The sequence below is a fragment of the Stegodyphus dumicola genome, chromosome 11 (genome assembly GCF_044657685.1).
Source record: "Stegodyphus dumicola isolate Sdum_Otavi_A_Nest chromosome 11, ASM4465768v1".
Lineage (NCBI taxonomy): Eukaryota > Metazoa > Arthropoda > Arachnida > Araneae > Eresidae > Stegodyphus > Stegodyphus dumicola.
The window spans coordinates 87553672-87579803 of NC_140778.1; the positions used below are offsets into that span (position 1 = coordinate 87553672).

The 26132-nt window shown below is 35.9% G+C and overlaps 1 protein-coding gene across 2 annotated transcripts in view; it reads left to right on the forward strand.

Moving 5' to 3' along the window:
• The first annotated feature begins 244 nt into the window (after positions 1–244).
• LOC118200208 (pantetheinase-like) overlaps positions 245–26132 on the forward strand; it is a 39871-nt gene continuing 13983 nt past the window's right edge. The window contains exons 1-2 of one of the 2 annotated variants that reach the window (XM_085826969.1): positions 267–402; positions 25406–25741. In XM_085826969.1, the coding sequence (XP_085683095.1) occupies positions 25671–25741 (71 nt within the window). In that variant the 5' untranslated portion in view covers positions 267–402; positions 25406–25670. Of the gene's footprint in view, positions 403–25405; positions 25742–26132 lie in introns of both variants that reach the window. The other variant, XM_035372146.2, reaches the window with a different exon arrangement.

Consider the following 26132-nt stretch of genomic DNA (forward strand, 5'->3'; position numbering starts at 1 on the left):
ATTAATTCAGTTGTACATAAAATCACCTCTGACTTCTTAACTGATTTTTTTAAAGGATTAAAACATAACCGATGCACGCCATAAAAGGATTTTTATTACATGGGCTCGAGAAGCTTTACCACGTGACAAAACAAATGACGCCGAAAGCTCTATGTTACGTTTGTATTCTTCTAACCAATAGCAGCGAAGCAGCTATCACAGTAGGAGGTACAACGAGTACGTTTTAGGAACATGCGACAGGGAAGAGCATCCGCCCCCCGAACAAGGAAGCTCTGGGGAGAGAAAGTTGTTTAACAACTTTGGAAACGAGCACACGTGGCTCATAATAATCAGGTAGAGCGGTAAAAGGTACTTTCCACTTCATGCCTTTAAATGTAGAAGGCTGTACTTCATGAACATGATGTAAGTGTTATTTACATTCCTATAAATGTATTTCATTATCTATCAACAGCAATTCTGCAGTATTTTTTAAAGTCCTCCTAGTGTGTTAGTTAGCATTTATCTTCGTATATTCATCTGTAACAAAATGTAAGTTAAATATTCATTTATCAGGACGCTTTGATGGTATAACCGTATGTATTCTACCCATTTTGTAACGTTATTTTGATAGTTACTGTCTGCTGTTTTCATCACTAACAAGGCCGGGAGAGCTGTTTCCGTTATACGAAACGTAATTATATTATAAAATTATAACTAGGGCAGCCAAGAAGATCGATCGCAGGACCAGCGATTATTTTGAAAATCTTGCAGGTTATTTTTAACATTTTGTAATTACCAAATTTTCTGGCAATTTTTAAATATTTCCGATGATTTTTTTGTTAATTCAATATTACATTATTTTTACATTGAATAAATTTCCATGCTATTTTCCGTAGCAATTTTCTCAAAACTATACTGCTTATCCTTTCATAGAGACGACATTAGAATTCTAAACTACTTTAAGTTTTGCTAACTTCTGGTTCGGAAAAAAAAAAAAAAAAAGTCCCTTTTATAAGTTACATAAAATCGTCCTCCGTTATGTGGTCTAGGTTTAGGTTTATTTCTATAACCAACGTAGATGAAAACTAAGAGAGGCAATGCCTTCTTGGAAGACCTTTTTAAGATAAACTGGCTCATACTGACGTTATACATAAGCAAAGCCAACAAAATTCTTATGCATTCGGCTAGCTTGCGAGATTTGAACTCAGATCGAACTATCAGTATTTAGTGTTCAACAAACTGGTGGGACTCAGTTTCCCGTTCCTTCCTTTCAACCATTAACAGTGGCGACGCTAAAGACTTTTTTTTTCTCCCGGCGTGCAGCTCAATTTAAAAAATCCACTTGCGTACGTACGAAAACGCCGTCCAGTTAAATAGCAATTTTAACCTAAAATAGCAGTGTTGAATATGCTTGCATTATTTGATTGATTCGTAAATGCAGTTATCAATAAAAAAATATGTAACTTAATAGACTGTTTTTTCGAGCTTCCAGTTAACGAACTATACTGTCATTCCCAATATTTAACTGCTTTTTCATTTACATTCTTATTTACGAACATTTATTGCTGCCCCAACGACTTCGTAAAAACGTACAATGTCGGTACAATGTTTATTTAGCTACTTGACAGTTATTGTTACTATACATATCTTGTAGATGTGTACAGTAATATGTATTGTTACTGTAGATGTCATGTCTTTCCGATGAAATTTTGATATTTTCAGAAAAATTAATGTTTTCCGGACTATTAAAAATTCCAAAATATTAAAAATTCCTCCAAAATATTAAAAACGCCTCAACTGCGAAATTTTTCACAAAGACGTTAGAAAATCTCAAACCGCGGTACTGTTATAAATTTTCAGTACTTAATCCTACGAGTGCTCGCTAATTTTATTCCTCCTTCCCTTGATAAATACTAATTATAGCAGTATAGTTCTTTCACAAACTTGCGTGATTTAAAAATAGCATGAGCAAATTTAACATTATTATGCTTCTAACAGTCGTATAGACTCACAAGCAGTCCAGCGTTAAAACCGCCGGAACACTGGTAATTCGACTCAAACGTTGACAAACGCACCACTGTATAAGAGCTTTTAGTAGTGTTTTCTGTATGTATCGTAAATACGATAGTTTCCCTGTGGAAGATTTTGAAGGAGGCGTTCTTTCCCTTAGGTAGGTAGCTCTTTCATGTTTTGCCGTAATTAAAATAACCTTTTTCAATCCGGCTAACGATATAATTGTAAAAGTCGTTTCTAAAGTTGTTCTATTATTTGCTTCTTCTTGACACCCCAATGAGAAAGTGGATATTGGTAAGTTTGAATCCATTTCAGATCTCCTCGAACAAAAGGGCTGATTAGACGTTTTCGTACTTCATACCCATGCGCAAAGTTAGTTTCGTAGAACATACTCATGTTCATACCCAGTTCGTAGTTCGTACCCATGTGCAATATGAATATAAACCGCTTTTCTTTCTTAGGTTCATCATGAAAGCATCTCTTCCTTAGGAGACTGCTTTCACGTATTTTGTCTTAAACAAAATCAACTAATTAGTATGTATACTTCTGTTCCATGGATCCTTCAGTTTGCCAGTGTAATAATTACAAGTCTGAATGTAATTATTTCTTTTGTAGCACAAAACGTCTGGTGACGATGCGATCATAAATGTAAATTATTTTTTTCTTTCTGCTACCATTTCAATTTTTTAAACTGTTTTGTATCTTTCATGCAATTAACCACTGTGCTTTTGTTTTATTATTATTAGCAGTAGGAGCCCAAAAGGGCAATTTACTCAGAAGGGCTATTGATTTCATTTTGGCATTTTGCTTTGGTTCACTATAAAAGTCCGAATCACTTTTCAAATTGTTGCTACCAAATATTAGAGCCCTGCATTATAAAGAAATTAAATAATGAGGAATCTGCGTGAATGTACGCACATTCTTGCATTGTGAAAAAACAACGGAACCTAGGGACATCAAATTTTGAAAAAGTAATCCTCCACTCTAATATGGGCATCTAGAAACCCAAATTTTGGAATTTGTTTTATTACCTATTTCATCTTTTGTAAAACTTTCACGAATTTTCCATTAACAAAGTCCACGATTTCAAAGCAATCCATTAACATTAGCATCGCGTGCATCTTCCCCCCCCCCCCAAGCACGGACATTTTATGCGCAAGTTTTTTTTTTTTTTTTTTTTTTTGGTATTGCTGTTGAATTGAGTTTTATGGTTTAAATGTGAAGAATGTGATATTTAATTAATGAAGGTAACACACAAAACATTATTATTATTGCATATGGTTTGTGCAGAATTCAGCATGAGATGGATTTTAAATGTTGTTATTTATTTTACGTTGCATTATTAAACACCATTGTTGCTGCTTTCAGAGCGCAACTATATTAAGTTGTGAATTGCCCTTTTTTACCCCCTTTGTACTTATATATTGTTACCTTATTTTCTTCCTTCACGTTTGTACGGGGTTCGTAGATTTGGAGTGAATAACGACGGCACTTGATGAAGTATCGAAACACTGATTAATATCGGCTATCTTATTTAGCCGATATTAATCAGGACAGCTCCAAAGTCAATTTTTACATTCGTCGAAGATCTACTATAAACACGTTAGAACAATCAGCGACACAGCCATCAGGCTATTGCGGTGAAGACAGCTTCACGGCAAAGCACTAGAGTATAGCTCCCGACTCTCCTCGGTCGTTCTCGGAACTCTACGTACTCTCGAGACTTTCCAAGCTACAACTCACTCGCGGTGCTCTCGACGATACAGCTTCAGTCGCTCCCGGATTTCTAGAAGGTCATCATGATTTACATTTCACCTCTCTTTTCTCTGCTTAGGATATTTTTCTATGGTGAATCACACTTACATATCCATTCAGTATTCAATGGCATTTCATGTTACAGAGTTATATTTTCATTTCTTTCGGAAAAATTACTAAATATTTTTCAAGATTAAACATTATTGGAATTTATTAAAAGATATAAATTTACATTATCAACATATAAAACGAACATAATACTTAAATTTAAAAATATTTGAACGGTGCTGCCATCTCGTAGCAGCAATTCCTACATGCGCGGTGGGACGTATTTGGTCCCACCTTTTAATTTGAACCATTCTTAATTAATATATATGAATTCAAATAATAATTTTTTTTAAAAGGAAACTTTCACATAAAAATATTCATTCTAACACCAAAAGTTGTTGTTCAGAAAATTTAAATTGCATTAGAAATAAATAAAAAGAACTGCTTCAAAATTAGACCTGTGAAGAATTTTTATTTTACATTATTTCCGTGAATGACTACTAATGTTGCCATCTGTTATACATATATAGAACTAAAAGGCGTAATTGTTTGTATTTTAAATGGAATTTTGCAGCTTTCATCTGGGAGATAAAAACTGATATAAAAGGTGGGATGCCGCCCGTGAAATGGTTATTGTATGCATGTGTGCGAGTGTGTATGTATGTGTGTACGTATGGGGGAGTATACACACATACATTTTCGACAGCTAATGTGCAAACCCGAAACTCCGACTTTATGCACCTCATTAGGTACGCCTCTTTTAAACTATTGCAGTTGACTTATTTTGAGATATATAATACTAAGTTTAGAAATGTTGTCGCACCTTTATAAGGAAAACCAAAAACTATAGGAGACAACTTGGAATTCAAAAAATTTTGAAATAACATCCACTTTTTAAATATTACAGTAATTGAGCAGGATCTTGTTTTTGTCAGGTCCACCAGCGGCCGAGCGGTAAAGTCGCTGAACACTGGTAGTTCGGTCCAAAGTTCGAATCCCGCGAACGGGCTGGCTGCATGGGTGTTTTCGTGGTTTTCCCCATGTGTAACGTGTATATGAGCCAGTTTCCCTTAGAAAGTCCTCCACGAAGGCATCCCTCCCCTTAGGCAGATAGCCCTAGTGTGCTTAGCCGTAATTAAAATACACCACACCACTTGTTTTTGTCATCAAGTCCTTACAAGACATTGGAATTACCACGCCTCCATCTTAAACAGACTTCGTTCATTAAGCATAATTATAGGTAATGGGTTGTTGACATGTGGCAGTTTAAATGAAGCACATTTATTTATTTATAATATGAGTATTGAGTCGAGAACTATCCTAATATTTATTTAAAATATTCATTCTGTTTAAAGAAGTTTTTCATTGCTTGCGTTTACGGCAAGTATGACTAGCTGAGGGACTTGAGTGATCATGTTGCAAAGTGATCAAGAGGTGTGTGAATTAGGTGTAGGACATAATTCATTCCTTAAAATATCAATCCAAAATAGGACAGTTACAATCATGGTTCCCCGGGATTCGAGCCCGGGCGATCGCTGCGATTGTCGTGGTCAGTAACCACTATACCGTCTAGTCGGCTCCTCCTACTTTATACTCCATATTACTCACATATTATTAACGGTAATATGATTCTCTTGCTGGAGGAAAAAAAATTGGAAGAGGATTTAAAACTAGCTTTATAATAAAAAGAAGTACAGTTCTTTAACTCTGAAAACTATAAATTATATTTTATAATTTGAAGAGCAATATAATAAATTATGGATAAAAATAGAGAATGTAGTTAATAGAATACTACCCCGCAAACCTAAGGATTTTAATCAAGCGATGTATAGAACAATATACGTAACCGTTGTTGTCACATGTCGCTTAAACCAGCAAATGTTTCTCACTCTTCTCCCCCTCTGTGTCATCCTCACGCTGCAAGGATCATGGACCTTATAAGAAATAGACTAACCCAGTGGGCGGGGCGTGCGTCACCGACATGTCGGCAAGAAAGAGTAGGAACGATCTGGTTTACTTTAACATTGAAATCTATGGCGTTTGTATCACATAATCTCTTTTAATTATTAAATGTGATACGTTGTATAGTGATGAGATTATGAAATCCACAGTTTTTCCAAATAGGATTTAATATATCTCATTAAAGCACTTTTTACTGCATTTCGCGCATTTTTTCACGCGTAATTCTTGTACAAACATCTTTACTTTGGTAAAAACTCTAAGCACAAAATTTCTGAACTTAATTTTGCGTAAAAATAATGTAAAATTAAATAGTACGTAATGCTTTGAAATAAATAAGGTAAAATTAAACAAGATCTGATATTTTTTTTTTTTTTTTCAATTTAATGAACATTTTCAGGCAGTGATTTTCCAAACTATAATAACATTCAAAACGATCATATTTATTTGATCATTAAATTATTAACATTAAAGTGGATTAGGTATTTTAATAATTCATAAAATTCGGAGCATAAAATTTTCTGAGCGTAATGAAGGAAAAAAAAAAAAAAAAAAAGATAAAATAAAATCTAGAAGCACTCAGATTTTATATTACGCCCAAAGGGAACCTTTTTTTAAAGTTTTGTGTGTTACCTATATTTATTGAATATCATGTTCTTCCCCCCGTAAACCACATACATTTGAAAACAGCATATCTTTAGTATTTCCGCACTGGAGATAAAACTGTTATTTTCTGTAGAGTGCTCGCTCTGAACTCGTTGAGTTTGTTAATCAAGAATTCGTTGAAGTTTTACAAAATATGAAATAGATTGAAACAAATTCGAAATTCGGGCGTCCAGATGCCCATGTTCGGGTGGATGATTACATTATTTAAAATTTCATGGCTCTAGATACTGTCGTTTTTGTTACAGTGCGAGAAACATACATGTATTCATGCAGATCCTACATTATTTAATATCTTTACATATAATAGAGGGCGATAATATTTGGTAACAACAATTTGCAAGGAGACACGGACATTTATAGTAAGACAGCGCAAAATGCCGCTTCGAAACTAACAGCCTTTCTAGGTTACCGCCGCTTTGGGCTAATAAATTAAATTAACAGTAAATAAATAAAAAAAAAAAACTTATGCAGAACTAAAAATAAATTAAAAAATAATCACTATAAAATACAAGGAAAATTAATTATGACGGTTAAATACACTTTTAATATTAGAATTAAATGTATAAAAATTTTTAAGGAGTCAAAAGTGTTTATCACTATGATGTATTATGAAATATAATTGAAATAAAATTCCTGTTGTTACAAATTTCCTTACGGCATAGGAAAAGCTAAAAGAATATCAAGCCCTGAAAGCATGCAATAGCTTCATAATTATTTGGAACATTAATTATGCTTGACAAATATGCTAAATTTTTAAAAATCAATCTCAATTTCAAAAATAAAAATATGTAGAAATTCTAATTTGTGAAATGAGGCGCTACAACCAGATTTTTCTTGACAATTATACACGGTGCAATAGGCAACCAATGTTAAATTTCTGCATGTCGTCCCTACTCCTCCGGATGTGATCAAGGTGACAGCCGACAACGCCTCAGACGAGGGAGAAAACCCGTTTGGGTTAGTCTATTTCTTATAAGGTCCATGGCAAGGATCTAATTACATTGCTATAATTACCGCAGCGTCATCTAGTGGGTGTGAAATTTTCCACGAATTTTTGCAGTTTCTTCTTCTTCTTTACCCTATACGAATAACACGTGAACAGACACGAGGAGAAATGGTGTAACACCAGGGTACCTGGGTTAAAGAAACCTACCCCTTGTAGCACAGCTAGGTGATTACGAATTATGCCAAAAAATAACCTAAGCATAAATCGAACAAATGTTAGGTGTGTGTATTTAATTATGGCAAAGCACACTAGGGCTATCTGCCTAAGAGGAGGGATGCCTTTCGTGGAGGACTTTCTAAGGGAAACTGGCTCGTATACACGTTACACATGGGGAAAACCACGAAAACACCCATGCAGCCAGCCCGTTCGCGGGATTTGAACCTCGCACCGAACTACCAGTGTTCAGCGACCGAACAAATGTTAGAAACAAATTCAGAAATTTCACTTCCAAATTAACCAATGATTTTCGTGTCATACTAATCCATGATATTGAAGCCTACTAAGTACAGAAATAATCCATAGCGTCAAATCTAAGCAGTTGCAAATTTAATCGTCATCATGTATTTTTAGCGTTGCTAAAGCTGCCTGGAGTCCAGCTATCATCTTCTCAGCTGTAGTTTTGGCTGTCCTAATCTTCTCGATATGTGCGATAAGTGTGCTAAGGAAACTCCTAATTTTTGGATCTTGCAACCAGTTGATTGCAGCAGGTGGCTGCTGTAAACTTTTAGCTCTGGAGCTATAGGTCGGTCTTGCTTCAGTCACTTTAACATCGGACTTTGGAAGTTGCGGGAAGTCATCAGGGGTGGGAAGTTTCATGTGCTGCTTCTGCGAGTTATACTTCTGAATGGGCTGTTTTTTCTGAAATCTTTTCCTGTACTCAGGGCAACCACGATATGAACTCACATGTGATTCCCTACTAAACAGGCAGGTAGGCTTATCTTCTTCTTTTAGCGTACACTGGTTACTACGGTGATTATCTCCACATTTACAGCACTTCTCTGGATTGTTACATAAGTATTGGAAATGTCCAAACTTCTAACATCGAAAACATTGAAGTAGGCGCTTCCTGGGAGAGAACTTATTGTGATTGATTGTGATTGAACATTTTGATGTTCACGCTGAACATATTATCAAGTTGGTGAATGGCGTATCCTGTGGCAATTTTCTTCAGATCTACGATGAAAAAGGGCAGTTTCTCAAAGTTGTTTGCTTTACTTTTCTTTATCTGCCTGACTTTAAGCATGGGAAACACGTCTTTCCAAATCGGTTTTTACAGCTTCCTCAGTCACTGTACTGGGCAGGTTCTTCAGTATCACGCGCAGCGGCTTTTCACTCGCTAACTAAAAAGAATAAGAAACACTCTTCATATTAACGTAGATAGGATCTGAACTTCATATCAGCATCTAATTCAACTTCACAATTTTCTATCAACAGCTCATGCACTTTCAACCAATCAACTGCGTGTTGCTGGAATACTATGGGCGCGGGGTACCTCCTCCGTTTCACTGGCTACCTGCTACTTCTTGCTTCTCGTCAGGGTTAAGAGCTTCAAATCTGTTTTCTTTTGAAACTTCCATCAGCTTATCTTTTCGGGTAGGTTTTGCCTTCTTCTTCGGCGAAATCCATTTGCCTTCCGCATTATCAGCACTTTTCCCTTCTTTTTCTTCCTGTTGCCTCCTTTCCTTCTCCTGCTCTTCTATTATCTCAATAGCTTGCCTCACCATTACTTACTGTATAGCAGTCGTCGACTGCTTTTCCATTCTTTCACTTCCGTACTTCTTAATATGCTCAACTAGGGTAACCATACTTTCAGCGTTATCCGGAACAAAGCGATATTTCCTCACGTTGGTTCTCTCCTTCCCGCTGTCTATATCCAAAGCCTTCAAATCCGACTTGGTCCGTTTCTTCTTATTCCTTTTTTCCTTGGGTGAACGCAAGAAATCCTCTTTTCTTAGGGGGAAAGTCTTATTCGTATGATGTGAGCTAACTGAACTCATTTCACTGAGCTCACCATCGTCTGTCTCGTCTCCATCTGCCCTGAAAAAGGACATTTCGTCTTACCCGAAGGTAACTGATCTATCAGAAAGTAGAATCACCGACGGCACTATGTCAGTATCAGAAAAATTCAAGAGTAACCACCGCACTACCTACAAGCTCGGCGTCACCAGAATGAACACGGGAACTAGCAACAGCGCTCTTTATTAATTAAGGGCGAAATATGAACCTTTTCTATGCAAATGGATGGTGGAGTACGTTTTTTTAAGTTCGTTGGAATAATTATAAATATTTTTCTATTATTAAAATCATCAGCAAAACTTTAATGCGAAGTAAAAAATTTACTTTGTGTAACAAATCAATGTAAAGTATTTCCTCCAGTTCACCTTAGCGAATATTCCGATCGCTGAGGCAAGTCACGCAAAGGTACAATACGACGCAGGGTCCGTGACACTTAACCGACACCAGTTAGCCGACGCAGAGAATTAGCCGTCAGGACATTTAGCTACGGGACACTCAACTGTCAAGATACCAAGTCAACAGGATACTAAGATAACAGTGACGTTTAACTGACCACGTAACCAATAATTATTTAAACTTACTATCAATTACAAATCTTCTCGACTTCTCCATAAGTTCAATATTTAAGTTACTTTTTTTCACCCATCAGTAAAATCCATTTTTCGATTCTTTAAGATCTCATATGTGCTTTTAATCATTGTTTTAATTTAGCACTGTTTGACATGTATCGTGCTGTTTGGTGTATATTTACCAAATTGAAAAAGCGCTGAAATTTCTCATCAGGGAATATGAATGAAATTTCGAAAGAAAAAAAGAAATTTTTAGCTAAGTAATGCGGGCACTTACATTTTAATATGGGATCTTCAAAAATTATCCGTAAAGCTTCTTCATTTAATCAACTAGCTTCTTTTGAACACTTTCACATCATTAATAATTTTTCTTGTTTACTTAATGATATTAATTTTCCAATCTCGCTCTCCCAAATGCTTTCAAATTTCTAATTCGTTTGATTACTATTTTACTCAATACATCATGTTACATTCTTTCCCTTACAAAATCGTTTCGCTCCTCCCACTAATGAAATTTCCTTTCTTTGTCATGAACAATCTGAATAATGCAATACAAATTATTATTATTCTTGAATTATACTTTTTATAGAAACATATGGTCACGAAGGGTTAGTTTCGAAATATATATTATTTTGTTATTAAAAACAATTAAAAAAAGTGAATTTTTAAGACAAGCAAAGGTATAAATTATTGACCTCTATAATGGGCTGTTCATACCACCATACATGAGATAAAAATTCTGTAACATTTTATTGACCACACCTCTCCCTGAAAATACTTACTTAGTTAATGTTTATAGCACGAAACTGGTGTATTATGTTTAATTTAGAAGTAAAATATTCTTTAAGATTTTATTTCATTCATAACTCAATACATTTCTGCAAAAACTACATTTTTCACTCTTGATATATCGAAAACGCTGCTGATATGAAATTCCGGACGTGGGAAAATCTCCTAAGAGAAATCAGAGGAATCTGCAGAAAGAGCGGCACCAAGCACGACAGAGCAAAGCGAGACATCCTGAAAAATCACCATAATGTGGTGCCATCTATCGATGCTAGATTTGATTAGATCGGTCATGTCAAGGCCAACTTATACTCAAGGCCTGCCAGACTGAACGAAATTCCGGTTCCTAGTTTTTAGTGGCTTTCGCGAAATTCATCACTAGGTGGGGCTCGCATTCCGCTACATTTTTGCAATACGTTCTCTATTTGTAATGTGGCTTGTTGTTAACGAAATGTGTATTCTATTAAAACGTGCCGCTGTACCTAATAGTAACATAGGATAGTATATTGTTGCGTGCTATACTGCAAAGATTTTCCCTTTAAAAAATTTTTTATGATTGTATTTAAATAATTATTGCCAACATATAACTGTTGGACGGATAGTCATTCCATCAGTTTCATGTAATGCAGATTTAATACAAATACATAATACAAAAGTTCTTAAACAAAAGCCATCATCACGTAAAATTTTAAAGCTTTATCTTTTGATATGTTCCCCCCCTCAGCTTTTGTATAAACAAGCTTCTGAATATGTGTGTACGTGTGTTCAGCTTCATATCATTTTTCGTCTTCCTGAAATAAAAATATCATAATTTTTTTATCATACTGGAGATAATCTGTTTCCTGAATAAATGATATTTCAACCTATCATGTATATATATTAGCATTTCGTATAAAACATATACGTGGATGTATTTTTAAATTTTAATTGTATTAAATTCCTATATATCTATATACATATGAATTTAAATGCCTTAAATATATATATTAAATGCATTAAATATATATATGTCTGAATATATATATATTATTACTTTTTAGCTCTCAAATTTGTTATCTTTCTTCCAGAAACATTTAAATGCTGTCTGTGCTAGCTTCAAAATTTTAAAGCACATATCTCATTTTAATTAGTGTGATGTATCAACATGCTGTGCATGAATTTGTGTCTACCTGGTTGAGTGTTTTGTGGTTGCACTTGAAGTAATAGAGATTCATGTCGAATCCTTATATATCTATATATATTATATATATATAATTAATAGAGGTAATACTTTTTGTTTTAGGGAATATGGCTTTATTTTTTAAAATATGCGGTCAATGATATTTAAATACTTGATATTCAACATTAAATATTATATTCCCTCCATCCCAAACTAGTTGCTACACTTAGGTCGAAAGTTTTGTCCCAAATTATTTGCTACATTTCAAGTAGGTGGAGTCAAAATAACCTTCTATGCAGTTTAGTAGTTCAGCATCAGTAAAATTAGGCAATGTCAAGGAATGTAACGCTGCATACTAGATTTTCATTCTCAATTTTTACTTTCCACAAATGTAGCACTTATTTTGGGACAATTTTATAGACGCAAATGTAGAGGGTTCGTATGCTGTTAAGCCACGCCCCATTTTGTAAGGACTATACCGCCCGTATTTCAGAAAGATCGTGTTTATGTGATTAAGGCAAAGACTTGAGGGCTGTCTGCTTAAGGTGAAGGATGCCTTCGTGGAAAAATTTCTGAGGCAAACTGGCTCGTATAGACGAGGGTAAAAGTTTACAATTGGGTGCCTCTTGTTTATTTTTTTTGACGCCGAGATCGGCGCCACGTAGGCACAATTTCAAGATGGTCGGTACACAAAATCAAAAGAAGAAGTCAAAGAATTGCACAAGATCTGTATCCATGTACACATCAGCGTCATGGCTGCAGAACAAGAAAATTAGAAATTTCCTAATTACGATTGTAGGAAGCATTCAGAAAATTAAAGCAGCAAGAAATACTGCAGAGAAGTTTGCAGCTGGTTTTCAGGCAGCGCTCCAACTGATGAAATTCGCGGAATCTGATAATTAGCCACTAACTCGACCGAAATACTAGGTAAGTCATCGTACTTGGTTTTTTTGTCATTCTAAACTCAGAACTTTCTCATATGTGACCTGCACTTGACTTTTGCCACCAACGGATAGCCTGCAACAGATCGCACATCTAAAGTCCTTCTTTTGCGCCTTCGGGCGAGGTGTTCTTACACCTTTAAAAATTTTTAATTACCACGAGTGGCCTTACAAGGCATACTTCGATCGAACTGGTAAAAATTCTTAGAAATTGACACCAGCTGGGAAATATAGGTTTAGGAAACGCAGAAAGAACTCGCTCAGAATAATACTTCATCTCAGAAAAGGAGAAACTCTTCAGCCTTATCCCCAGATGAAAGACTTAAACTGAACACTATAACATTCGGCGACATTACAAAATTGGAACCAAATCAACCAGGCTACGAAATTTATGCGAAATTCAGCTCTATGCTTCAAGAACAAAAATTAGGCGAGACTAAAGAACAGCAGAAATGCCCCAGCAAAATAGAAGTACAAAAAAAGTCAGAAACGCAACGATTGGATTTCACGTACGAAAACAGCGAAATATCCGAAGCCCTCCTCTCCACCTTAAATTCCCCAAAATAACCGTTATGAATTACTAGTTATAACACATTTCACTTCACTATCTCACCACCAGATGGCTGCACTATGCGGAAAGCAGTTTATTCGCAGTTTCGAAGATGGCTATCTGCTAGTGTGAAATTGTAGAAAATAAAAATAAATTATAAAGGGAAGGAAAAAATACTATTTGATTGTAAAAGTTATTTAAATTAATTTGCAAATTAATTTGTAAAGTAATTTTTTTAAATAATTTTTCTAATTGTTTGTTTAATTGTTGTAAGTTACTAATTTTTTACTCTGCGTTTTAACTGTAATTTAACTATAACTTTGAACCGAAGAGATAGACTCCTGTCTGTCAGTCAACTGTTAACCATGTGCCACAGAGTATAATACTTTATACTCAGTGGTAGCACCTAATGTGGTACAAAACTTTCGACCTAAAAGTGTAACAACTAGTTTGGGATGGAGAAAATATATAATTTTGAGACTGCTAGTGTTGAATACCAAGTATTTCAATATCATTCACAGCATATTTAAAAAAATAAAGCCATATTCCCTAAAACAAAAAGTATTACCTCTATTAATTACATATATGGATTAATAGAGGTAATTATATATGGATTCCAGAAAATGTAACGAACCAAATGTGGATTGACTATTAGGCTACTGCTATTGACATAAGAGAGGTGATAATATGTTCTTCGGCCAGTGCTATTAGCATTCCTTTCTTCTTGCCATATGCTGTGAGCTTTTAATTGGAGTTGTGGTTTTAGATATGCTATTGACCAGGGTATTTGGAGAATATCGGAATTAATATTTTGGGCAGCGTCCTTAGCAAGAGAATCAGCCGACTTTTTGGCAATGTTTCCAGAGTGTGCTTTTATCTTCGTAGGATTGTTTGTATGGATTTAATGATAGAAGACTTATGGAAAGGATCCAATATGGCATGTAATGTCGATAAGCTATCTGTTGTGCTCGATATGAAGAAGTGCATGTTTTATTACGGAAGCTTCGCCTTGAAAACCACTATTGTTGGGGTGTAGATGTCATTTTCGTTCATGGAGGCGATGATTATTGTGGAGAACAACGAATGCACAACCAACATTTTCATCGAGTTTGGAGCCATCTGTGTAAATAGTAATGTTATATGTGCTTTCGGGTATTTCTGTAAGGCTTATGGAGATGTCAACTCTCTGGAGTGCGGGATGCGTATCATATGGACTGGTTTTTTCTTTAAAGTTAGTTGGAGAAAAGCTATTATCATGAAATGTTGCTGGCATACGTAAGAGTGAAACAATTTGTGCTATTTCTTCTTGTTCCACTTTGGAGTGGTAACAAGCCTGCAAGGATGTGGAGAGAGCTACTGTAGGTAGTGCGATAAGCTTTGGTTATATTTAAAATGAATGGTCTTTGAATACTTTGGAGATGCCTGATTTTACGTTCTTGCATAGGCTGAGCCCAAATAGCTGCAGCATATGTGACTATTTTTTCCGTAACTGTGGTATAAAGGATTTTTTGAAGATATGGGTTGATGCCCCAATTTCGTCTTTGCATAGATTTTTTGGCTATTATATATGCACGCTTTTTAAGATCCAGTTTAATTTATTGTCAAAAATAACTCCAAGGTATTTCAAGTTTTTAACTATTTTAATACGATTTCCGTTAATGGTAATACGAGGTTGTCGTGTAAGGTATTAGGAGATAGTAATTTATGCTTATTTATTTCCTGAAATAAAAATAAAGTGTAGAACAAGCAAAAACATTTATGAATACAAAAAAACGTAAGTGATGCCATTTACAAAAGGGTAATGTTATTTTTAATAGTTCGCTGGCTTTGCTGCAACATCCACCCCACCCTTTTCAAACTCCAGGGCGATGAGAAGCCGCACAGGTCGGGTAATGTTATGTCCATTTGTGCGCAGAATACAAGTACGGACTTTCTTGTCGCGGCCAAGGATTAGCTTCTGAACACGGGCGTTTTTCCAGGTGTGGCGAGGTTTAACATCTTCTTGTAGTAGGACAATGTCCCCTTACCGGATTTTATTTGTTTCAGATGGATTCCGCACTTGATGAAATGTACGCAAGTCCATCAGATATTCCTTTTACCATCTTTTCCAAAAGGAGTCCATCAAATGTTGACGATTCTTCCACATACGATTTAAATTTGTTTCAGGATTTGTGAAGCTGGAAGGAATAGTAGTTAATTTCTTTCCTATGAGGAAGTGCGATGGTGTTAAAGCTTCCTTAGAGTCATCTTTTATTCTGTGTTCATGGACAATGTGTCTACTGTTAATAGCGGCTTCAATATCACATAATACAGTGATCAAACCAGCGTCATCCAAAAGAGCCTTACCTAATGTTTTCCGAATGCATCGCTTAATTGAGCTTATCATTCTTTCCCACCCTCCTCCCCACCAAGCCGCTCGTGGGGCGATGAATTTCCATTTAATGTTGTGGTGGGCATAAAACTGTTGTGCTTTGGCAGAGGATATCGTATCCCAGAATAATTTCAGCTCTTTGTCCGCAGCGCAGAAAGTTGTGGCATTATCAGTGTACACTATATGAGGAAGTGAACGTCTGGAGACAAAATGTTGTAATACAAGAAGGAAGACGTCAGTACGCAGATCGGAAACTAATTCTAAGTGGATAGCTCAAACTGCAGCACATGTAAAGATGACAATGTAAGCTTTTGTAATGGAGTTATTAATTTTTACGTAGAGTGGTCCAGCAAAATCAATTCCGGTAGTTTCGAAAGGAGATGACTTTTGAATTCGCTCAGCTGGTAATGGAGCTTCTATCTGTTCACTTGTCTTTTGTTTCAGTACTTTACATGGAAGGCAAGACTTTATCACCTTTTTAATGGCTTGCCTTGCTCTTAATATCCAATATTCTGAACAAAGCTGAGAAAGTATAATCCGAACACCGAGATGATGCATTTGTAAATGTGTTTGGCGTATCAGTAGGCTTGTAAAATGATGAGAACCTTCCAATAATATGGGATGTTTTTCAGCATGAGATAAATCATAAAATTGTAGTCGACCACTAAGTATAACACTGTTCTTAAAAAAAGGGTTAAATCTTTTTATCCTTGATTTCTTAGGGAGTGATTTTCCTGTCAACAGAGCTTCATATTCTGAAGGAAAGGATTCTTTCTGAACGGTCTGCATCCAATAAATACGAGCTTGATTTAGTTCAGTGGCATGTAACTCATCCACTAACTTTTCTTGTTTCCTACAGTTGTGAATAAAGCGAAGAATCCAAGATGTTGCACGTAACAATTGAAAGTAAGAACTGTAGTTTCTAGCCTGTATGATTGGTTGAGTAGATACGATATGAAAAGTCTGAACTCCAAGTCCAAGGTATCTTCTTTCTTTGCTTCTAAGTTATGACTGTAATCTTTAGAAATAGTATCAGAATGAGGCCAATATTTTGGAGATTTGACTAACCATGGAGAGCCGTTCCACCAAATTTCCAGGTTTTTTAGTGTTGATGGTGAAACACCTCGAGAAAGTTCGTCAGCTGGATTGTCTTTGCCAGGGCAATGTCTCTATTGTGAAGGATTAATATAGAAACTACTTTCTGTTACTCTGTTACTAACAAAAGTTTTTTACTTGTTGGGATCACTGCGTATCCATCCCAAGACAACTTGAGAATCAGTCCCCAATGATACATTTGACGAACAAATGTTTGTTTCAGCACAGAAATATTGCAAATATCTTAATTCCATCAGGGCCGCCAAGAGCTTTAAAATGAGGTAAGGTAACTTTCTTTATAGGAGCTAGTCTGTTGCGACTACAAATTAAGTTCACATATCTTTGAGTTTCAAAGAGTTTGTAGCACATTTTTCCATAGGCAATTTCATTAGAGCCATTAAATTCTTGATCTCGTAATATAGCATTATAATGCGTGATTCAGTTTCCATGTTAGCAAGAAAGTCATCCATACAGAGATGTTTATCTATCATTGGTGCAGTAATTGGAAATTCTGCGACATGTTTTGCAGCCAATTCTCGTGTGGCAGCACAGAGTAAAAACTGACTGCAAGTAAGGCCAAATGGTAAACGAGAAAATCTGTAAACAGTTATTTCATCTGCAAAAGTAGTAGGTTGAGATGAATCAGATCATAATTTGTACCACAAAAATTTTGTGACGTTCCTATCTTCTTTATGTAGTGACAACTGTAAGAAAGCTTGCTTACCATCACATATAACAGTGAATTCATGCAATCGAAATCTTAGTAGACAACCAATAGTTTCAGGAAGAAGATTCGGCTCTCCATGGTTAGTCAAATCTCCAAAATATTGGCCTCATTCTGATACTATTTCTAAAGATTACAGTCATAACTTAGAAGCAAAGAAAGAAGATACCTTGGACTTGGAGTTCAGACTTTTCATATCGTATCTACTCAACCAATCATACAGGCTAGAAACTACAGTTCTTACTTTCAATTGTTACGTGCAACATCTTGGATTCTTCGCTTTATTCATTCTTCGCTTCAAAGGTATCGTTCAATGAAGTCATTCCTGGAGCATGCGAGGAAGCGGTAAACAGAATTCTCCACTTGGTTTGAGATTGCGTTTTCTTTCTTACAGCATGTGGTTTTCCCCATGTGTAACGTGTATACGAGCCAGTTTCCCTTAGAAAGTCCTCCACGAAGGCATCCCTCCCCTTAGGCAGATAGCCCTAGTGTGCTTTGCCATAATTAAAATACACATACACTTTCTTACAGCATGATGAGGAAGGTATTGGCTTCTCATTGGATTCATCTATGGAACAAACTTCAACATGCTTTTGTTCAATGTAATTCAGCATGCATTTGTCATATTGTGTCTTTAACACATCACTAGATGCAAGTCTTTTTTGAAGAGAATAAAATCTGTTTTCCACTATAATTTTGTTTGTAGGCAAAAGTGTGACCAATGGTTTTCTAGGCAGAGACACAATTCTTTGATTGTCTTCAGTGTTGTAAGTTTTGTGAAATTCTGATAAAATTTCTTCATCGCCAGTAGTCATTCTTCGTTTCTGCGCATCTTGTATCCCTATGGAGTCTAATTCCCAGAAGCGACGTACCTGATCATTTAAACAATCAGTTTTAACTTGCACACATACTTGATGGACAGAAGTCTTCTTAACAATTGTAGCATTTGTTCTTGTTCTACTAAGAACCCATTCAAACACTGACGGTACCATAACAAAATATTCTGAAAGCTTGATTGGAGCTTCTGCGGAAACAATTTGCCAATAATGATCACCATCAACAAGTATTTCTATGGGCAGTGAAGAGTCATCCGGTGGATCAGCAAATCTCAATCTTTTCTTCTGAGCAAAGTGAACTATTTCTGGTGGAGCATTAGGATGTGTAGTATAGGAATTGGAGCTTTCAAATGCGGAAATTGAAAATGCTTGGTTGCTCTCCAAACTTGAAAGTGACAGTTGAACACATCTACGTTGTTCTTGTGAAGTAAAAGATTCAAATGCTTGAACTGAAATTGAGGCAGAACTGACAACTTTAAGCTTAAGTTTTTCAGTGAGGTTTGTGTGTACAAAACTTGCTTGGCCACCACCATAAAAAATGCAGCGTTTTAATTTAGTAATGCCTGTGGGGCCAGTAACATACACACGAGCAGTTTGCAAATGTGCGAAAATTGTTTTGGGAAAGGTTATATGATTTACAGCACAATCCGCAGTTGATTGTTTTCAACAGGAGGACAAATAGAAACATGATGCCTTTTCTTGCATTTAGTGCATCGTGCAGTATTTTTTCTTGGGCAGTTTGAAACTCTATGACCACGGTTAGTACACTGAAAGCAGCGATTGGAAGTTTTAAGTTTCTGAACACGAGTATCATAGTCTGTAACAGTTTCACAATTTTGAAGCCAATGTCCTGAGTATCACAAAATGGCGAAATTTTCTTACGTTTGTTTACTTTTGGAATTGATTTCAAAATTTTCTACAGTGCACTTTACGGTGTGATCAGAAAAAGACGTACCTTTAACTCTTTGTGCTGCAACTACACCTTCCCCTTCTTCTGCCAAGAACTGCATCAATCTAGTAATATTACCTTCGTTTAGTTTTTCACAATTGGCATAGATAATCCAGCCGCAACAAATATCATTGGGGAATGCACGAATAATTTTTAGCACTAGAATTCTACCGTACGCGTCAATATTTTCACCGAGAGCAGTTAAAGCTTGAATTCTTCTGTTACATTCTATGTAAAGATCGTTTAGATGCGTAGGAGATGGGTTTTGAATAATATTTAAATGTTCTAAGTAATATAAGTGTGATTGGATAATTCGATCATTATTTCCGTATCATTCCTCCAACAATTTGTTTTTGTTTCATAGGTGTCTCCTATTACACTAATTCCATCAACAAGACGTTTAGCTTCACCATCTAAATAACATCTGAGGAAAACATGTTTATCAATAGCAGAAAGATGTGGATTGGCATCTATAGAAGATTTAAACTGTTCCCAAAAACATTGCCAGTGTTCAATTTCTCCTGTAAATGATTGTAGTTTAATTGTTGGCAATTTAACTGTATATGATTGAGTCATACACGCAGTAGTAGAAGGGTCGCCAAATGTCATATCCAAATCATTGGTATCCATATTCTAACCAGTAGCATTATTTGCAGTTGGCGATAATTTGTTCTGAATAATTTTTCGTGCTTTGAAAATTGCGGATTCACCAGTATCTATGTAGTTTTCACACTGTAAGTTATCACTTTCATATTCATCGTCAGAAAGGAAGTTGTGAATTTCGTTATCTATTAGTTTCATATCATTTAAAGCAGTTGTTAAGCGATTACAAATATATTCAACCTTCTGAATTAAGAAATCATCGTTCAAAGTATCAATTTAAGTAGAAAATCGAGAAACATTACTTCGCACGGCTTTTCGCTTTCGTTTCAATTGTGTCATTTTGTCTATAGCTTCACTGGTCGGCGCCATTGTCCGAGTAGTAGAAAAGAAATAAAAACAAAACTTTTAATGTCGGAAGTAAAAGCTCACAGCCTGGAAATTCAAGATCAACGTGGACAAGTCGGAGGCGATCTGGTTCACAAAAAGAGTCACAATAGACTCTGAAGACTCGATCCGGATGTACAACACCCCTCTGCAGTGGACTAGGCAAGCCCGATACGTAGGCATTACCTTAGATAGGCGACTCACTTGGACCCCACACATTACACAGCTTATTGCCAAGTTCCGTGCTCGTAAACGAACACTTACCCCTTTAATTAATATAAGGAATATAAAAGTAATAAAATTTATTTATTCATTCATTTTTTTATTATTATTTATTTTGCAATTGAACTTTAGGATGTTCCATGCGAAATATCTAGACAATTAAAGATAAGAAGATAAAAGATCAACTACACAATTTATCTAAAGCAAAAGTCTCTGAATCCTGACAAGTATTAAGAAATTTATTTCATTAAAATTTTGTATTCGTATGGCTCTCTGTTTAAATTAAAAGTAAAAATTGGATAGGATTTCTATAATTCCAACTAACATCATTTTGCTCATAAAACTCCGGAAATGTATGAAAATAAAACATTTTGAGTTATTTCAAAGTAAAACATTTACTATCTACCCCGCTACGCTATGTAAATTCCACCCTGCGCTGTTGTTTCACTGCATAGCCTTGGCTCTTCGGTATAGCTGCCCCCGCAGAGACAAAAACAGGTTTACATACTTATTTGTGTTATACTGGGTTTCCCAGTAGCATGAGAGATGTCTCGAAGGAACCTGGCATTAAGGGTAAATCATGTGGGTCCTGTAGCAGGAAACCGTGAGAAGAGGCTAAAAGCAGGTTTGTGTCTATGGAAGCTTTTATTCTTCTCCTTAGAGATTCTTTGGTAGCGCTGAGCAGCAAGTCGATCTTCATCAAATCCGCGACAATTTTCGCCACCTCATTAGCTTCACTTGGAAGGGATGTAACTTCTTGTTAACAACATAGGCCACGGCAATGATTACACGATTGCGGTGGCGTACTTGAATAGGAAAACAGTAAGTAGGCGCTTAATCCCGGAACGTGTTTGCTGGAAGAGTCCAAGATTTGTAGGTAGGGTACGTGAAAGTAGGGAGGAGCTATGAGAAGAAAGGAAAAGGGATTTTGAGTATACGGAATTTCAGTCGTTCCGGGATTGAGCGCCTACAATGAACGGGCTCCTGCTTTGTGAGGGTAGGTATTATTTATTATTCTTATTGATTGTCTGCCCTTTTTTTTTTACAGTTACAATTTTCTACAATAGCTAAAGTAAATAAAAACTTTACACTTACGTATTGTAACTTCATGTAATACTCTGTTACTTTACCGTAATAAGAGTTCTAATAAATATTAAATTTCGTTGGAATAAACAAAATTACGTAATTTCGCCAAAACGTTATGCCTTTAAGCAAATTTTAAATAAGCATACAATTTTACATTGCAAATACGTATTTCTCTATGAAGTTTTTTTTTGTTTCACAATTTGATAAAAATTAATCAGTCCTTAAACAAAATGTTCGATAAAAATGGAGCATAAAAATAGGCAGTGAAACTACTTCCACGGTTCGGGAATAAGTCAGCGAGCATATACCTTTATCCCCAGGTACCCACTGCAAGCCATTCCACGATCTAATTATTTCCGTTGGAAACGATTGCGGAACCTTTCCTTTCTATTCCTCTCACCTGCGTATATCGAACTCGCCCAGCTAACAATAGCAGGTGTTCCGAGATTGTCAGTGGAAAAGAATTCTGTACATAGCAGATTGCCATTCTTTTTTAATATTTAAAACATTACTATTATAATGTTAGGGGTGTTAAAGAATGTATAAATCAGTACATTTAAACGAGTACGCCATCGTTGTATTTCCAGTCCATTTCCATTTACCGCTGTTATACTGGGCCTAGCCTGTGTGGATTTGCAGGCTTTTTGCCAGTTGTCTTTAAATATGGCATCCTGGAGGTAAAAATATCAGTGAAGGTGTCACAGAGACAAGATATGAAAAATAAAGAGAAAGGTGGCATTTGCCACTGCGGGAGTATTACATCGTGGGGTGGTGTAACATGCAAATCAAATACAAGTAAACATAAAGAAATTACTAACTTAAATTTAAATAGCAAAAACATAGTTGTTCAAACGAAAGTACCGACTAATGAGTCTTATATTTATTATCTTATATTTTTTCAAGATATACATTGAGAAGATAGTCCAAAGTATAGCAATGTCATGTGATGTCCGAGAGTACATGCCATCTGCCGTGTAGAAATATGAAAACATATTTTTCTTATAGTTGTAATAGCCGTGGTAAGTGAATACCGCGATAATTTTACACACAGAGTTCATAAAAGAGCTGTGATTTCCAAATTTCAAGACATAGTGTATATAATGTTTTTTTCTACTTTTCATTATTTACTCTTTATTACCTTTACTTAATTATGTTGGCAAAGCGATATGGACTTTGCGCCCCCCGGGGCAGCACTTTAACGTCTGTTATGTGTTAAAAATTTAAACGACTGGTCAGTGCAACTATGCTCCGCCCACTTCTGTTATATGCCTCAATTACTACGCCCACGATATTCTGTTGGCTTCAAGACTCGGAGGAAGGAGGACGCTACAGCCGCCTTAGCACCTACGAGGAGATTATTTTTTCACTCTTGGGATACCCACATAGGACAGATAGATAGATAAGGACTTCAGGGTCGTATACCTATTAAATAAGCGAAGACCTATGACCTATAAATTTCAAGAACGGTGGGCGGAGCTTAGTAGTTAAAGTTCATCTCGTAGGCACGCTAGGAACTAATGTATGTAGATATTTTAGATAGATAGTCCAAAGTACAGCCGTGTCAAAGAAGGTTTTCATGTTTAAAAATTTATCAGAGATTGAACAGCAATAAATATTTACAGGTATATACGAGGGGTGATCCAAAAAATAGTTTACAAGGCAAATGAAAAAGTATTTATTAACAATAGAGACAAGATACAAATGGGAATCAAGAGACACATCTGGCCTCCACTTTTCAACATAGCCGCCAAACCTGTTTAGGCATTTGTCAAAACGTTCGACCAACTTCAGTCATCAGTCATCAGTCATTCAACATTCGAGCAGCAGCCGCCAAGCGTGTAGGACGCACTGCTGAGCTCTCCCGATTTTTTTTTATTTCCGTAACTGTCCCAGTCCCGTAGGCGGACAGTTCTGTGTCTCACACCTGTACTGCACGCTTTAAATTTTCTCAGGTACCTTCGGGTACGTATTTAAATTTACCTTCGGGTACGCAAAAATGTCCTCTACTAGGGCAAATGATGTTTCCACGGATGATGAAGATACGGAATCTGATAGATCGAAAATCTCTTCCAAATCAATGTCAATGAAGATTTCCGATTATGTAAAGTAACCTAAACGCAAAACGAAGAAACGAAGAGGCTCTCTTGCAGAAGAAATTACAAAAAACCCAAAGCTATATAAATACTTAGGCGCAAAGGAACTAACCAACTAAGAGCAGAAATGGGAAAGGATTGGTCTCATGATTTTATGGTTGAACATTTTACAGAAATATATATACCCCTGAAGAAATCCGAAAAATTACACATAATTTCAACGTTCCCCCCGGCGAAGAATCCCCCCCCCCAATCCGAAAAAATGAAGAAGCATGTAAAGAAGCTTGGATATCACCAAAAAAGACGGCAAAATTCATATCGAACAGGAAAAAATGGACATTTCAACAGAAAACAGATTCCAAACATTAGAAGAGCAACCAACCAGCTCAAATCATGATGAAACTTCAAAACAAGAAGAAATCCCCCCCCTATTGTCTTTCAACAAGAGCAGATCAATTGGATTAACATAGAAAAAGACATCAGAAATCATACTATTGAAGAATTTGAAGCTCAGATGAAAGGTCAATCAATCTTCGTACAATTTAAAACATCAGCTGAATATTTAAAAATCACTGAACTTCTTAGGAAACGTGCAGTACCTTTTCACACATATAGGCTAAGCTGGGAGAAGCCGATCAAAGTTATTCTTAAGAACCTTCCTATCAACACTTCCGAAGAAATTATTTTTGAAGACTTACAAAGAAGAAAATTCCCGATTACAAAAGTAAAACAATTTTGAAAAAATCCCTATGTGGCTTTTAGAACTCAAAAGAAACACCGAAGGATATGCAGTATATAATCTAAATAATATGTTCAGCATAGCTGTTATCATCGAAAAATGGAATCCAAAAAAGAGACCAACGCAGTGTTTCAGATGTCAGGAGTGGGGACACTCCCAACATCTATGCACTAATCCAAAGAAATGCTGCAAATGCGGAGGCCCGCACAGAAGCTTAGTAGTTAAAGTTTCTTAAAGATGTAATCTTAAAGATGACGAAAAGCCTTCCTGCATTTTTTGCAAACGATGCCCTGAATACAAGAAAAAATTTGAAAAGCTAGAAAAGAAACAAATTACGAATCCAAAAATGTATTTCCCTAACAGTGAAGAATTCCCACAACTTATCTCATCAGATAAACCAAAAGAAAAACCCAATGATAAGCCTACCCCAAGGAGGTTGGCTTACCCAATCTCTTTACAGTGAAATATTACTCCATAAGAAAAAACCAGATTCCGACGGAGTTAACGAAGCAGTCTCCTGGCTATGCGACGCTAAAGTTCAAAAGTTCCTGGAATCAATCATCCAACATATTGAAAAAATAAAATGAGCAAAGTCAACCTTCTAAAAATTATCTGCAGGTTTCTAAGCAGCGATGTGCCTAATTAAGATAGCAGAAGACGAAGATTAAATGTTTATTCTACTTCTGTGCAGAATTGATTGGACTTCATTTTATTTGCAAAATTCTCCTTCGCTCTTCGCTTCAAACTCCTGTTTTAAGCAGCAGCGGCGCGGGTCAGCTCTTGAGAGGGTGACCTCTCACGTGACTGTCCCCGACCAATCTCCTTCATCTACTAACGAAAAATTTTCTCTTTTCAGAAAATGCTTGCTCGACCTCATGGCTTCGCCACCTCGGTTTTTTCGTTTTCGCCTTCGGGTGAGGTGCTCATGCACCATTTAAATTTCAAATTTAAAGTTATTGGCCTAGGCCGCTACAAAGATAGGTAAAAACCAAGGAGGTTAGAATAGAAGGAGGGAAGGTTCAACTCAAACGGTGAAGCTTGGCGGCCATCTTCCTGTTATCACCGTGACTTGTGCAAGGAAGTCTGTCATTGCAACACTTTTTTTCTTTTCTTTTTGAAGCATGTCAGCTTGTATTGCATATGGATGCACAAATAGATTCTCGAAAAAAATTCCGGGTTTTATTTTTCACACGTAAGTATTAATTTTCTTTTTTTATGTAATATGACAACTATGTCAAAAAATATCACAATGTCATGTGGTTTTCTTTCCAGATGTGAAAAAAAAGGACTTAAAATAGGTTATTTAATATAACTAGAATCAAAATATATTAAATACATTTTAATGTTTCTGTTTATAGCTGGTATCTTCGTTCCTTAAGATACAATGCTATATGGTAGGATTTAAATTGTATAATTTGAACGTTTTAGTTAATTCGTTTTATAACTTTCATGAAAAGTAAGAAATCAATTATTACTATTTTTATTAATTGTAAAGGTGTTAAATAAAGCAATGCTTTTCTTTATATATTAATTATTATTCATTTTTTTAAGTTAAGATAAACTGTTCTGTTGTTAAAAATTTT